Source organism: Rattus norvegicus, chromosome 4 (genome assembly GCF_021556685.1).
Source record: "Rattus norvegicus strain SHRSP/BbbUtx chromosome 4, alternate assembly SHRSP_T2T, whole genome shotgun sequence".
NCBI lineage: Eukaryota > Metazoa > Chordata > Mammalia > Rodentia > Muridae > Rattus > Rattus norvegicus.
The window spans coordinates 170,722,623-170,738,648 of NC_141537.1; the positions used below are offsets into that span (position 1 = coordinate 170,722,623).

Consider the following 16,026-nt stretch of genomic DNA (forward strand, 5'->3'; position numbering starts at 1 on the left):
TGTGTGTGTGTGTGTGTGTGTGTGTGTGTGTGTGTACATGCATGCATGGATTTCTGTGCTTTTGATTATAAGGGAGTTACAAACACTTAATGACCAGATGAAGTTCCTTCCAAGTCTAGGACATAAACTATATGACATAAACTAGTGCATTAAGAGCAGTTTTATCACAAAAAAAATCATGAAGCTGATCATACTGGCTGGTTTTGCTTGTCAACTTGACACAAGCTGGAGTTTTGACAGAGAAAGGAGCCTCCCTTGAGGAAATGCTGCATGAGATCCAGCTGTAAGGCATTTTCTAAACTGGTAATCAAGGGGGGAGGGGCCAGCCTATTGTGGGTGGTGCCATCCCTGGGCTGGTGGTCTTGGGTTATATAAGAGAGCAGGCTGAGCAGGCCAGGGGAAGCAAGCCAGTAAGAAACATCCCTCCATGGCCTCTGCATCAGCTCCTGCTTCCTGACCTGCTTGAGTTCCAGTCCTGACTTCCTTTGGTGGACAGCAATGTGGAAGTGTAAGCTGAATAAACCCTTTCCTCCCCAACTTTCTTCTTGATCATGATGTTTTGTGCAGGAATAGAAACCTTGACTAAGACAGTAATAATTCTCATAGAAACAAGCCTACAGTTATTTTCCCAATGGTCTCACACCAGGCCTTGCAGAAGATTGTATACAGAACATATGGGAAGAAAATGGCATTAGACAGGCTCAAGGTCAAAAAAAGGGAGCACACGATGCTACTGAGGATCCTCCCTTGTTGCCCTAAAATGTATGGGCAAAGAAAAGGCCTTCTTGGTGTAACATATTTCCCTCAACATCTCCAGTGCAAAGTGGATTCTACACAAAGAAGAATCAAATCCTGCTGTGAGAAATACCAGTTTCATAAGAACAGAGCCATATGGCTAAGTATCAGAACCAAGAGAAGGAAGAGAAGACCCCCCAAGTCTAGAGGGCAAAAACCAGCTCAAACTGCAGACTCTAGAAAGAGCCATTCATGGCTCTGTGTTAAGATTCTGCTGTCACCACACAAGAGACCTCAGGCCTAAATGTCTTCTCATAACTTACGCTGGCTGTCAGGTGTGCCATAATACTTTTAGAGGTCTGGGGAGACTTCACCTTTTAATGGCTCTATCATCTGCCCTGTGTGCCCCTTCGGTCCCAGTTACATGATTATGTGGGCTCCTTCTCCTCTTCTGTGTCATAGAGCAAGGCATTTGCTTATAGGGGGTCATCATTATCAGTCACATTGAATACCCACCTTGACAACCGAAGAGAGGATGATCTCACTTCAAAGTCTTAAAGGCCCTCTTTCTTAAATTGGGTCAGAATTCACTGGATGTAAAGGTTGGGTTGTAAATATGTCTTTTTGATGGCACCTTCCTGCCTCCTCAGTGACCCACTGGGACAACAGGACTCACAAGTGAGGTGTCCAGGGTGAGAAGTCACTGGGTGCTAGAAGAAAGACAGCTACTGAGGTGCTGTGTGGAGGAGTATATAGAAAAGGAGAGAAAGGAGTCTTAGGAGCCCCAATGGCAGCCCAGAGGGGAATATTGGCTCATCTGCAGCCTGGGACTTGAATGTGACCACTCCTAAATCCCAATGGAGCTTACAGACTTCCTTTCCCAGTGAAGATGGGCCCTGGGATTAGGACTCAAGGTTGTCTGATAAGAAATGTGCAGATTAAGCATCAAGCACAACTATGCAAGCCAACAGCAGCCTGGTAATAGCTGACTGTGGTGGGCAGCTCTGAGCTCCCACCACATCCAAGAGCTTAGGGTTTATTCTGGACTCATCTTAACAGGGGTTGCAGTAGGATGGGTGGTCCACAAAAAACATTGGATTCGCTCTAACAGTTAAGACGAAAAAAGAGACAGATAGGTCTACCCCCAACCCTGTGTATTTTGCACTCCACGTGCTCCCGGGATGTGAGCACTTCTATTCTTTTTGCCATTTCCAGAAGGCCCGCTGTCTATCAGCTTGGGACACATTGCTGAGTGTGGTGGCTCACATTTACAATCCTAGCATTTGGGTGATGGAGGCAGGAGGATCACAAATTCAAGGCCAGTCTCAACAACACGATGAGTTGGAAGCCAGTCTGTGAAACCCTAGCAATGACATGCTTCTTGACAGCCCCAGAAGGCTCCTGTGCATGGAGTCAGCGTGTATTTGGATGTCCAGTCTAGGCCTTCCCTCATCGATAGTGATTGGCTCATTCGTCATGTCTGACCCTTCCACTAAGCTATTCTTAGCCTGGGACCCCATGATTTGACCAAGATGGCCTTGGCCAGAGCCAGGGTGTGCCAGATCTGGCTTGAGGTTAGCTGTCTCCCTCTGGCTTTCAGCCTAAAGTTAATAGAGCAAGAAAAATACATTTGTAGAATAGGAATTCTGGCCCCATTTCTTCACATAAACTCACGGACATCCAGTTGTTTCAGGAGAGTCGCCCGATGAAGACGCACATCAGCAAACCACACGTCCTCAGGTGTGCAGAGTTATTTGTTTGTTTGCATGTTGGCTTGATAGCCACGCCCTAATGTTTCTACCCACTGTATGTCACTGTAGCAGAATAATTACAGAACCAGTGACTTATAAAGAAATCTATTCTTCACTCTTCCAGAGGCTAGCAAGCTTGGGATGTGTTATCAGTATCTGGCAGAGGCCTTCTAGCTCTGTCAAAACATGACAACATCACATTGTGAGGAAGCCTGCGTGTGTGACAAAAGAGAGCAAGAAGGCTGAGAGAGCTGAGGAACTGACCTCACACTCATAGCAAAGCCCGGCTTGCGGCAACTAACCCACTCCCGATAAAGAGACATTAGTCCGCTCGTGGGGCAGAACACTCATAACCTCATTGCATTTTAACTCTGCTACGATGTCAATTAAATTTCAACCTGAGACTGGCAGAGCAAGTTCAAAGCATTACCTGTTTTTAATGCCAAAAAGCAACACGGGAGCTATCAGAACCTATGACATATCTCAGAAACCTGGCCTAATCATTGACCTAGAAAAGCCCAGAGGTCCTCGCTTAGGTGGCCATCCCTATTGTTCTCCCAGGGCTGCAGGCAGGGATGAAGACATTGAACCAGGGTAGAACCCTTGCCTGTGAATGTTATGTAGGTGAGCAGGTCATCAGCAAAGCTTTTCCAGCTCCTTCCGGAAATAAACTACAAAATGTAACTTGAGGGTTCCGCAGTGGCGCTAGTAATGCGTGGAGCAGAATGGAGCCAGGTAGCCAAGAGGTAGCCACACAGCCAGCGTGCTGAGGACTCAGTCATCTCCACCTCCCTGCAGGCCATCTCATCCCCACTGCCTCAGTGATCCCTCTCTCTCCAGGCAACACCACTGCAGTCATCCAACAATGGCTTAAAGGTCAGGGTCACTTTATGCCCAGGCTAAAGTCAATTCGAAAGCTATTAGCCTTCCCAAGTCCTGGAAATCACTGTTATTGTCTACTTCAATGGTGCCTCTGAAAGATTTATCAAACAAGTGCGAATGTTAGAATGCCATCTAATTATTATGGCTTAATTAATTAGATAGCTTAATTTTTTTAGTGCAGGGAAACGATTTAGCTTGTTAAACTTTGATAAGGTATCCAGGGGAGATAGGAAAAGGGTGCTTAACTAGAAAAAGCATCATGTTCTAAATGGTCTGGCACACTGGTGGGGGTGATGGGCATCTGAGAATATGGTAAGGGCAAGTTACTTAACCTCTTAGCTTCAATTGCCTCATCTACGAATGAAGATATTAACGACACCATTACACAACACGATCTCCGCAATGTGTTTGGCATTATGCCTGGCTTAAAAGGAGCCGAAAAGAGTGTTAGCCAAGATAGTGCTGAAGTGTCATTGGTAAGAATAAGAGTGGTGATCTTTATCAGCAGTGGTAGGAACAGCGATATAATCTATAAAAGCTGGGTTAAGTGGACCCCAAACAGCCAGTTAATGAAAGGATAGAGAATTGAATCAGAATTCACTAGCATCAAGTCCTGTGAACTGTTGTGAAAATGTGCAATAGTTCCTATAGGATCACTGGTTTTAACCTATCCCCCCACCCTCCGTGGCTGGCACCATTTAATAAGGATCTTGTTGTTTTGGGGATCCTTAGTAAATGGTGCCTTGCTGGTAGAAATGAGTTGTTGGGGGGCAGGGCTTGGAGCTCCATAGTTGTGCCCTACCTCATGTGCCCCAGTGCACTGAAGCAGTGTGACAAACATCTAATACTCCCAATACTGTGCTTCTCTCACCATGATGGACTGCATCTCATCCCATGAGCCGGAGTAATCCTTCCCTCCTTCCTTCCCTCCCTCCCTTAAGTTCCTTCTGTTATTTTTTCACTGTAATAAAAAAAATAAACTGATACATTAGTCTTCATCTATGTTATAACATTGCCTGGGATTCCCCACAAAGGGAAAAATCCTAGGAAGAATGGTTTTAGAATCAAATACTCATGGCTTCAACCTTGGCCGTAACCTCAGGGAAGTTTCTAGGCTTCTCAGAGTTGCAGTGTCCTCATGGGGAATGGGAATAGTCACACCTGGATGAAAGGTTATGCAAACAGCACAGACATACGCAGCAAAGACACTGTACCTAGCGCCCAGCAAGTACCGGTGGGTGGGTGTCTTTCCCTTTCCTACTGTGTTTGGCAGGCAGTGAAATGGAAAGTCCATCTGGATAGGAGAGAAACCTCAGAACAAGTACCGTCAGCTCATTGCTCCGTGAAAAGCATGGCGCTAACGTCTTTCCTCTCCCTTCCCACCTGCGTGTCTGAGGGATGTACAGTAGGGCTGTCAGAAGGCTGGCCCGCCCACATTCCATTATGTCACGTGGTAGTTTGGGGTTCACTGGAGTGCAGGACAATCCAAGGAAGCGCATGCAGCAAGAGCAGGCGTCCTTATCAATAACAAAGGAAATCTTGGTGCGCCATTTCTCCCCTGCCCAAATATTGAGGGCCATTTTAAAGCCATATATAAGAGCTACAGGCCTCTTCCCGTTGCCACTGTGAGATGCTTGTCATTTGACATGAGCGGCACAGATGATACAGCAACTGATAGTCCAAGCAAGTCAGAACCCTTCTCCACTACAAATGTTGCTTGCCTTGATGGATGGAAAAGGAATTTCATTGAAAAACAATCTTACGAATCATCTCATTTCTACTCTTAATAATATCATTTCATTGCATATACATTTTCCCTTTTTCTAAATTGAAATAATATGCTTCCTCAGCTGTATTACCCATGCCAGTTCCAAGATCTTGTTTTCTTTAGGTGTTCTGAAGTAAAGCTAATGTGAGTTTTGACGTTTTAAGTATACTTTCGAAACACTCTCCTCTGATTTTTATAACTGGTCCTGACACTAATATGCAGTCCTATGTCATTAGTTACCTAAATGTTTTCTATAATTATGTAGATGATGTTGACACTTTCTGGTAGGATGCTTGGAATTTACTATTTTGTCATTTGTGCCATTCTGAAATACATCAGATAACCATTTTCAATCGTTTCCAGATTAAGCAGCTGTTAAAAGCTCATGCTGTGTTGTGGCTTTGCTGCTGCAGCCACTGTGGGCACAGAAAGCTCTGAATACATGGATTCTTTCTCTGCTCTCACATGGACTCTTCTGTCCTCTTCCTTCCTTCCTTCCTTCCTTCCTTCCTTCCTTCCTTCCTTCCTTCCTCCCTTCGTCCTTCCTTCCTTCCTTTCTTTTTCTTTTCTTTCCCTGTTGTTTCTGGCCCTAGTAATGACCAAATAATGTCCCTGACTGTAACATTTACAGTCAAAGAGAAATACTATTATGCACAAGTCTTCATATTACTGTACAACACATGAGATGTGTGATAATAAAGGCCTAAACAGTTGTGGTGAAACGGAGCTGCGGGCTGGCCAGAGGGGCCTAGGAGAGTTCCACAAGTAAAGGGGCTCTGACCTGAGCCTGCTGTCAGTAGGAGTAAATGAGTATTGGGAAGAACAATTTGCCAGGCATATGCCTGTATAGAACTGTGGTAAGAGATGATGGAGAGTTAAGGACGCCTAGGGTACAGGATGCAAGCATTGGGCAGAGACACTGGAGGGCTGATGGCATTAATAAGGGGCACAGAAGCCATATTGTGGGGAGATCAATCAGCTATGTTTATTATATGTCAGATAACTTGTTTTATATGTAAGACTATATTATTACTTATATGTAAAATTACTGATATGATCTAGTTTCTTAGAAAACAACAGTACGACAGATTCACATTTTCTGTGCTATTAAGTGGCCTAGGATCGCCATTAGGGAAGGGAAACATGCCTCACCTTGTCTTAACTATCTTTAGTTCAGATAGAAACACATTACAAGTTGTTTCTGAGTGAAATGAAGGTATGAGAGAGATACACCCAGTGTTAGGAGCGATTTTCAGAGACATATGAAGAAAGCTATAAGACCAAATATAGTAGGATATAATCATGTCAACTGTGACCAACAATTCCATTGCCGTGTTGATGTACAGAGGCATGAACTTGTCACCTAGGCTCAAGTCATGCTTGGGAGTTTGATCCACTACACCTTTTCCAAACCAGTGCAAGGTGACATGTTCCCATGACTTGGCCATGTTTTGATGACACCAGCAGGGTACCATATCTCTGACAAGTCTGTACTCGGCAGCAGAGCGCAGTGAGATTCTGGTACAGCAATGGCTTTTGTGGGTGTGGCCTACCTAATCCACATTGAGTCTGAGTGAAGGCAGTGGTAAAGGTGGGTAGCATAGAGGGAGAAGTGCTGTTAATTCCAGTTCTAGTTAGTTCCGTGATGACAAAGGATGCTGACGACGGAACCAAAAGCAAGGGGGGGGGGGTTGAAAAATGAGTCACATACTAAATGGACGAACATATAAATAAGTGTATACTAAATTGTGAGTTAGAGGAATAAGTAATGTTTTAGTAAGGGAGTAGGCCATACAAGAAAAGACACTTTTAAGTTTAAATAAAAGTAAAGCAAAATAATTTAACAATTTAAAGAAAAATAAAGCAAAAAGACAAATCAGATAAACTAAAGGCATGTAATACATCACATGTAAGCTGTGAACATTGTATATTAGTGTGTCTTTCTTTCACACACAGACACTCACATGCATCTATGCACATGTGCTCACCTATAGAAATGTATACGCACGCACACAGAAAGCACCATAAAATTCCCTTGAGGAACGGTTTCTTTTTCTCATATACTTCTGAGCATTCCTGGTGAACGAAGAGTCATGAATGAAGAGAAACTGGCCCCAGAGTCAAGAGAATATCTTCTCACCAGGACCCCCACCCATGTCAGAAAGCATTGCACATTGGTCTGAAAACACATCCACTTCTATAACTTTATCCTGGAAGTGGAAATGGAAAACCACACTTTCTAAATATTAAAGAGTCAGGAAGTAGAACACGTGCTGCAAATAGAAGACTGCGGAATGCGCTGAGCCCTAGCTTTCCCAGACACTAAGTCACAGCCCTTCTAGTCTCTGGGCATCATGGTTGTAGCATTTCCAGGGGACAAATCGCTCATGGAAACTGGTGTGCTACAGGCTGACCTACATGGTCCTATACATATAGAACAGCTTTTGTACCGCTTAGCTAGGGAAAATGGAAGCCAGCGGGTTACCTCCCTTCCTCTCTCCAGTACCAGGTGGGTAGGGAGGACCATGATTGGTATGGGAGCAACCTACTCATCTGTACCACACAGGAGGCAATCGCGCATTAAATAGCACTTCTCTTCAAGATACAATGTGAACAATCCTCCGGCTCAGTCCTAGGACCACACGCGTGTGTAGAGAAACAAAGGGAGAGTCCACAGCCGCACACCACTGGGAAAAGGAGCTGTAAAGCTCTAGCATCCCAGTGTGGGTACACAAGGGCAGCCCTCTAATAACACAGCACACAGGCAGCCCTGAGCTGAGAGGCCACCCAACTGCATCCAACAAGAACTGCTATGTTCTCAGAGAACCTGCTAGCATACCAAGCCCCTCATTTGCAGCCCGGGGCGCCCTTGTGACAACCTTTTACAAATCCGAAGGAAAGTCTGAAGGAGTATTAATTCAGTAGGGAATCTGGCTTCTGTGCTCATGTCCCAAATTGAAGAAAACACACAAAAGAGCTGTTGATTCTAAACATTTAGAAAATTACCAGCTTCACGAGAACTTTGAGTATGACTCAGGATGGGATAGAAAAAGATGAAAGGTTTTAAATGGGTCTCTTACCTTCTTGTCACTCAGGCCAGAAACCTGGTCCACATACTCCTCTTGGATCATGAAGGCTGCTAAGTTGGCAGTGTAGCTGGCCAGGAAAATGACAGCAAAGAAGGCCCACACTGACACCATGATCTTGGAGGTGGTCCCCTTTGGGTTCTGCACAGGTACGGAGTTGTTAAACACCAGACCCCAGAGTAACCAAATTGCTTTGCCGATGGTGAAAGATGGGCCTCCTGGCTCTGGAGTGATACAAAAGATGGAGAAAGAAGGCTAAGCTTGAGTCACTGGATCTGCTTTGATCTACAAGTACCCAGAGCTGAAAAGTTCCTGGCAAGAGTAAGAAACCCCTCCACTGAGCCATTCATATGACAGCTTTACAATTCCAGATCCTGTGTCTCCTATGGGAGCTGGAGAAGGCGGGAGTGTTTCTTAGAAGTAATCCTCGAGCCCTGGTGTGTGGGTAGGTCTTTTGCCAACTAAAACTCTTCCTGTCTTTGTATATGAGACCATCAAGATCATGTAACAATGGTCAACTATCCTAATATGTTCACATTGACCTTTATTCTCAAAATTTACCATTGTATCTAACTTCCAGGACATCAGCAAGAGTGGTGTAAGCCCTTTTCTACAACTGCCATAGCCCTCCATGTGCCAGTGTTGGATGACTGAATATACTTATGGCTAAGTTTTCTTTATCTTCTAGCCTCTAGCAGCCAATGTCTTTAAAATGACATGGATACCCCTAGCCCCTCCAGTGCCAACCCTCCCCAAATGGCCTGCTGCAGCACTGGCTTCTGGACAAGGAAGCTCAGGGAAGAGAACACAGACTCTTAGCCTGATCATATACATATAGAACAAAAACGTAGCTCTTCTTGATAGATGTCCCTCCATCTAATCTTAGGACTTCTGCCTTTACATGATTGGAAACTTGTCTGTTGTCCTTGATTGGGGAAGGAGAGACTTCATGTACTCTTTGGATCTCTGTGCACACTTCGACTGGAGAAATATCTGCTTACAGTTTTCCAACATAGTCACAAAGGTCTTAGGATTCTTGCTGGGATCTTGACAACCTGTGCTCAGCCAATTACATCATCAGGGCCTGTGCATGTTGAACTTATTGAACTGTGCGCAAGCATCTGTGCATGTGGACTCTATGTCATATAACAGATGTGTACGTAGAGAGTTGATAACAAAGCAAAGTTTTGCAAACTGAGATGCTCTAAGGAGACTTGATATTTAGAGTGGAACAGTGCTGAATTCCTCTGTAAGAGAAGCGTTGAAAGGTAACGGGAGTAATCATAAACTCTTGTACAGTATTTGTAAATCTGAATTTTTATATTCTGACTTTTTCTCAGGGTAGAGGGCAATCTGCACTACCTTCAGCTCTTAACACTTATGGGAGCCTCAGATGGTTCCTCTCAGGGATCAGACAGATCTCTGCTTCAGGCTGAGATGGTTGACCCATGCCCATGGCACCGCTAGCCTAGATGTCAGTATCCAAGCTAGGAAGGTCAGGACCTCAAAGTACATCTGAATGCCCCAGAGGATTCAGGGGAGCTACTCAGCATCAGGTGGGACCTTCACCACAGGGGGAGCTGGCAGTGGGCAAAGCCTGCAGTGTGGAGGGTGAGGTGTCTTAGAGGTAGTAGGGGGAGGGAGAAGTGGTAAGTCATAAGTGGTAAGTCAATGGCCACACCATATTGTGGAAACACGTAAAACTCCACTTTAGAAAACACACTAAAATATAAGCACTTGGAAGTCTTGATGAAGAAATAGCTCTCAGTTTGGACTGTGAATCCCACCAAAGCATGAATAGCATACTGACTGAACACTGTTGCCTGGCAACCACCCTAAATTAACAGATACAAAGCGAATCTGGTCATCCTAATAAGACCAGGGTAAATAACCACTGTTTTAAACACTCAGTGTCTAAGTCTCATCCCAGGTTTAGCGAATCAGTATTCTAGGTTCAAGCACCTTTGCCTCTTAAGTGCCCCATATACAATTTTTATTAGTATCTACAATTAAGAATCCATCCTCTTGGAGGTACATTCCAGAATAACTAGAATTCTAGAAGACAATTTAAAATTGGTATATTTCTTAATCCTGGGACTTTATGATGTTCTAAAGTAACTTCATATTCACCAGGTTCTCATGACTCCTTTAGAAGCCTGACAAACTTTTCAAAAGTATTAAAAGTGCTTCAAACACGTGTTCAGTGTGTCCATGCTGATGCCTACTGCCCAGCGAAGGAGACCACCCTATCATAGCTACAAGTGAGAAATGCTCTTCTCTGTCCATTTTATCTCAAGCATGATACTTTTATACTCCTTAGGAGGGGAAGGGGTTAGGCCAAAGACACATGTCGTGGAAACCCTGTAACTCAGTAGTAACTCTTCAACTGTCGGAAACTCTAATGACTTCGATAATCTTCATAAACCCTCAGGCATTCTAAATTTTCTTATTCTTACTGTGTGTGCAGAGTCTGCCTTTCCCCTCACATTTCTTCCCCCAAATTGCCCACAACTTGTGGCTTACAAACCAGTGCCCATGCATGCTAACCTTCGCTATTACCAATCTTTCTCCTTAATGATCCAGAGGGCAGAATCAGGCTTGGATCTAATATGTGACAATGGGAACAAAGAGAACCTAGTGTACATTTTAACTGCACATTTCTAAAATATTGCTATGCTGACAATCAGGGATGCTTATGGTCTCCATCCTCACAGAAAGTTGGGAGGACAGATGTAACAAACAGTAGGTGTAATGGTTCTGAGTTGTCCAATAAGGGGGAAAGGTGGAATGCAGGAGTTCCCACTTACCTCTGCCATCGGCTAGGCACCTGTTGTAACCCACAGGGCTGAAGTATTCAAAGACAAAGACAGCCACCGCAGAAACAATGAGCAGCATCACAAACATCATCACCCACACGTCAGCGCTGAATGGCTCTGAAAGGAAAGCAAAATGGTGCTCAGGGTCAAAATGGAGAACAAACGGCTCATCATCTCCATAGTCATCTAATGATGAAAACACCTATCTTCAGATGAGCAAGGCACAAGTGTGTTGTGTGCCCTCGGAGAGCCAGGGTTGAGTCAGGAAGACATAAGAGACACTCAAGCAGCCCATTCTCCACTTGGGTATGTAAAGATCTTTTTATTTCAAATGCATAAAGACCCCATAATACTTCTGAGTCCTGTGGGTTTACAGGGGCAGTTTCTGCTACTCTTGGAACCATACCTAGATCTTCCAATGTGACTGCAAAGAGTAGATATTTTACAAGTAAATGATAGTAAACCAACTGGCTTCGTGTCCTCATCAATAGGGCCATACCATGAAAACCAAAACAAAACAAAAAACAAACAACTAAAAAGTCTTCTGTAGTGTTTGTGAGTCTTGTGAACAAATTCTTGACAGATGTCCGCACTATTTTAGAGGTGGATCAGTTTGGCAACACTGTCAAATACTGAATAATGGCGCCCCTTCACTTTTGTGTCCACACACTTTTCTCAGGGTGCAGCCGGCATTTATTTTTCCAGCTTACTTTGTTGTGGGATCCAATACTAGCTATCCTTAGGATACGAGAACGTAGGCCAATCAGTTTTTGTTTTGTTTTGTTTTGTTTTGTTAAAAGGAAACTATCAGGCAGAGGTGGTGCATACCTTTAAATCCCAGCACTTAGGAGACAGAGGCAGGCAGATCCCTGAGGTCAGCCTGGTCTACAGAGCCAGTTCTGGGACAGCGAAGGCGATGCAGAGAAACCAAGAGCCAAAACAAAACAAAACAAAGTAAAACAAAACCTATCCACATTGAATATCAGTGTCTGCACTAATGGGGATTTTACGAGAAACAGGAGAGTAGGCATAGCTTTTGAATCACAAAGCAGCTACAATTTGTCTCTTATTACTGAGCAGTGTGGTTAACAGGCTAATGGTAGACAAGAGAACAAGAGTGCCCTGTGTGTATTTCCTTCAGCCTCTTTCAACATTAAACCTATTCTAGCTGAGTTAGATCTCTCTGGCTTAGAAGTGCTCACATGCTCAACACTATATTCCAAAAGCCATCTCTCGGACTCCCTAGACACAAAAGAATGATCATAATTCTGTCCCATGACACAGTGCCCTTCAATTGTGTCCCAAAAATAGTTATGGCCTTTTTAGCTATCATTTCACATTGTAAACTCATAATAAGTGAATTAACATGCTGTTTCCCCCACTTCCAAGTCATTAATAAAGATGAAGTTGAAAGGGGGGAAATTGATGAAAATTAGAAAATATATTTCCCACTCTGAAACCTACTTTATCTTTGAACTCCCAAAGGTACTATAAAAGCCCAGGTCACTTAATCAATTTAAAAATACCCTTAACAAAGTCTCAGAGCATAACATACCAATGGTTAAACACAAAGCCTTTCAGAGGCAGGGGTGGCTCAAGCCTACGTGATATATCTGAGCCTACTTTGTCTGGTGTGGGGAAACCTCCCCCACCCTTAACTCTAACTGATGAAAATCCTACTCTGGTCCCATGTTTTTTGATTGGCTAAGGACTGGATGAAAGCTTCACATTTGTCATCCCTCTCCCATATTCCCCATCCCCACCTCATCTAGCTTAGGGCAACTTTCTGCAAACAAATGTACCAAACATCATTATTGATGTTTACAATTCATAATGGACTTCATATGCCATTATTTATAATCCTTTCAATGGGCCTTGCATTAAGGGATGACTGTATTTATTTTGCTGAGGAGAAAATTAAGTACAAGGGGTCAAGTGTCTTTCATATGCAGAAAGTGGAATTCAGACTATGAATTGAGGGTATCTTGAAACCTTGCCTAATGATTCCCACAATGTGACGATGCATATTTCTTTCTGTCCATCACAGTGGCTCCAGGCTGTGGTGTGGACTAGAACATGGGCTATGATGACTACCATACCTAAGCTTCATTACAGAACTCCTGGAAAATGCTTAATTTACCCAAGATTCCAAGGCCTAACAATGAGTCTAGTAGCACCACTAATAATTTCATATAAGCAAAGCATGCACCCATGGCAGGTAGTCTGCAAGCCTGGCATCTGTTACTCTTATAATACATGAACTTCTCCTTCCCCAGACACTCATGGGAAGAAGATATTCTGCTTGACATTCTCATAATCCCAGGTGTGCCTAGCTCTATCAATAGAATTGAAATTAGAACCTACTTTCTGCCCTTCTTATAAAGGAAGCTTGCAAATAAGTTATACCCAGAAGCTACAAAAATGAACATTTCAGTGTGTACCATCTAGTAATGTTTCGTGTAAAATTAGAAAGGCCAGGATTTGGTTCATCATGAATAAGGAGACTGTCTAAGAAACTTAAATTGCTTAGGGTAAAGTTCCGTAGAATCTATAGTTCCACTTAGTGGTACATTAAGTGAATTAATTCCTGAAGTCCAGAGTTGAAAATAAAGGCTAGTCATTGTGTAATCTAATATTCCCATTTAAAAACATGTCCATCCCCTCCTTCCCCCCAAAGTGATGATGACAGTCCAAAGACTTATAGCTTGTTTATGACAAGACCAGGCTTCCTGTCTCCTCACCCAATATTCTGGTTTCAAGGTGACAGTTTATTTTCCAACCCCTAGATCCATAGCCCCTGCAAAAAAGGGACAAAAATAGTGGGTATGAGCTCACAAAAGACCTCATCTAATTGAAGTCGTGGCCTCATCGCACCCAGTCTTAAATCATATCTAATGCTTTTTACATTTGGGTGATGCTAGAAAGCAGGGAAATCATGAATAGTATTGGGGGGAGACAGTGAAAAAGGAGGGGATAAAGAAACAGTAGATGTGATCTGGCCAGCAAAATTTCAGAAAACTTATGTGAAAACAAAAAAATGTTGATGCATGTAAGTGTGTGTTAGTCCTATGTTCAATTCTTGAAGATTATTGAAAAGTAAATAGGTCTTTTGATGATGTGGTAGTTTGAATGAGTATGGTCACCAGAGACTCATATATTTGCCTCTTTAGTGCCCAGTCAATAAACTATTTGAAAGGATTAGGAGGTTTGGCTTTGTTGGAGGAGGCGTGGCCTTGTTGGAGGAAGTGTATCACTAGAGGTGGGCTTTGAGATTTCAAAAGCCCACACCAAGTCAGTCAGTCTCTCTCTTTCTCTTTCTCTTTCTCTCTCTCTCTCTCTCTCTCTCTCTCTCTCTCTCTCTCTCTCTCTCTCTCTCTCTCTCTCTGCTGCCTATGGATCAGGGTGTAAAGCTCTCAAATACCACTCTAGCACCATGCCTGTCTGTTTCCTGTCATGATGACAAAGTATCAACTCTTTGAATTTGTAAGCAAGTCCTCAACTAAAGGTCTTCTTTTATATGAGTTGCCTCAGTCATCGTGTCTCTCTACAGTAATAAAATAGTAACTAAGACAGAAGCTATTTAATCTTAGAAATTATTGCAGCAGAAAGAAGACTCAGAGGTCACCCAACTGAGAACCATATTTGTCATATACTGTGGATGAGAAAAATGAAGTTCCCGGATGGAGTAAATTTGTTCAATGTCAAATGAACACTGAGAATGAGAAGGGAACTAAGTGGCTTCTGATGACCATTCTCGCAGCACTTTCTTGTATGACATCATACTGCAATGATTCCCGGGTGCTCTTAATGTTTTTGTGAGTTTAAGAATAACCAATTACTCCCAAGTGAACTAAATGTTCAACAAACCACTTCCGGCAACTGTTTCTCATTCTACCCACTTGTTCTTGAGTCTATTTCCTATCACCAGTAAACACATGATTTACCTAAGAAGGCAGAAGGTGACACAGTCCCATTGCTGCGAGATACCATGACACTGATGCCAGTTTCTATGAAGGGTACAGAGAAGTCAACCACCTCTGACCGTTCTTCATTGATAGTTAGTGATCCCACTGCCATGTAGGCCCTCTTCATGACCACCTGGAGAGAAAGACACAATGTTCCAATTAGAACATTCTGGAAGGCAGGTCCATCACAGGTGAAATTCCCATGGCCCAGCAATAACCTGGGCACCATCCTTTAGAATACCATTTACCTCCTGTTGGGTCTGTTGTTGGCCTGGAACTCATCAATTTGGCCAGCAGACCCCAGGGAGTCTCCATTGTACTGGGATTATAAGCACATATCATTCTGCTTGAATTTTTATTTGGGTTCTGGGGCTCAAGCTTAGGCCCTCATAATTATGAGACAGCACATTACTACGTGAGCTATCTCTCTGTATCTCTAGTTACTAGTTTACATTTTGTTAAATGCAAAAGATAAATCCTTAACAATATTTAAGCAAATCGTAAGTGCACAGTGGAGATGACTTTGCCGCGACCTTTGCTTCCTGATACTGACCTCACCGATCATGCCATTCCAGGTCCCATTAATCTTCTTCCCGTGCTTGCCATTGGTCACCAGGTAAAGGTCATAGGTGAACTTCACAGACTTAGAAATTTTCTTAAGGATGTCAATACAGAACCCCTTGCAGCATTTTTTGATGTAGCCTGGTTCCTCATCTGTTTTATTCCTACCCAGTTAAAGAAACAAACAAACAAAGTGAGACTTTTGTACAAGAAGGGAAAAATCACTTTTTCATTAAGACTCCAACCTCAACCCTCACCCCCACAGTAGAATTAATTCCTGATGGAGGGAAGAGAACAGACCTAGAACTGTGGTGTTTTTAATTATCTCGGTATCCCAAACCCTATTACTGCACGATTTTCAGTGTTCCTTTGAAGTATAACATAGACGAGGGAAAGATATGTATCCTACTTGCTTAGCTTAGTAACTTTTACCACTGATTTCAGGGGTTTAATCAAAACCTG

At 43.3% G+C, this 16,026-nt stretch overlaps 1 protein-coding gene across 3 annotated transcripts in view; it reads right to left on the reverse strand.

Annotated features, from left to right (window-relative positions):
• The window catches only part of Grin2b (glutamate ionotropic receptor NMDA type subunit 2B), a 555,949-nt gene that overhangs the window by 34,849 nt on the left and 505,074 nt on the right, over positions 1 to 16,026 (reverse strand). For all 3 annotated transcript variants that reach the window (NM_012574.2, XM_087655881.1, XM_087655882.1), the window contains 4 exon segments: positions 8,217 to 8,446; positions 11,030 to 11,155; positions 14,983 to 15,136; positions 15,557 to 15,728. In NM_012574.2, the coding sequence (NP_036706.2) occupies positions 8,217 to 8,446; positions 11,030 to 11,155; positions 14,983 to 15,136; positions 15,557 to 15,728 (682 nt within the window).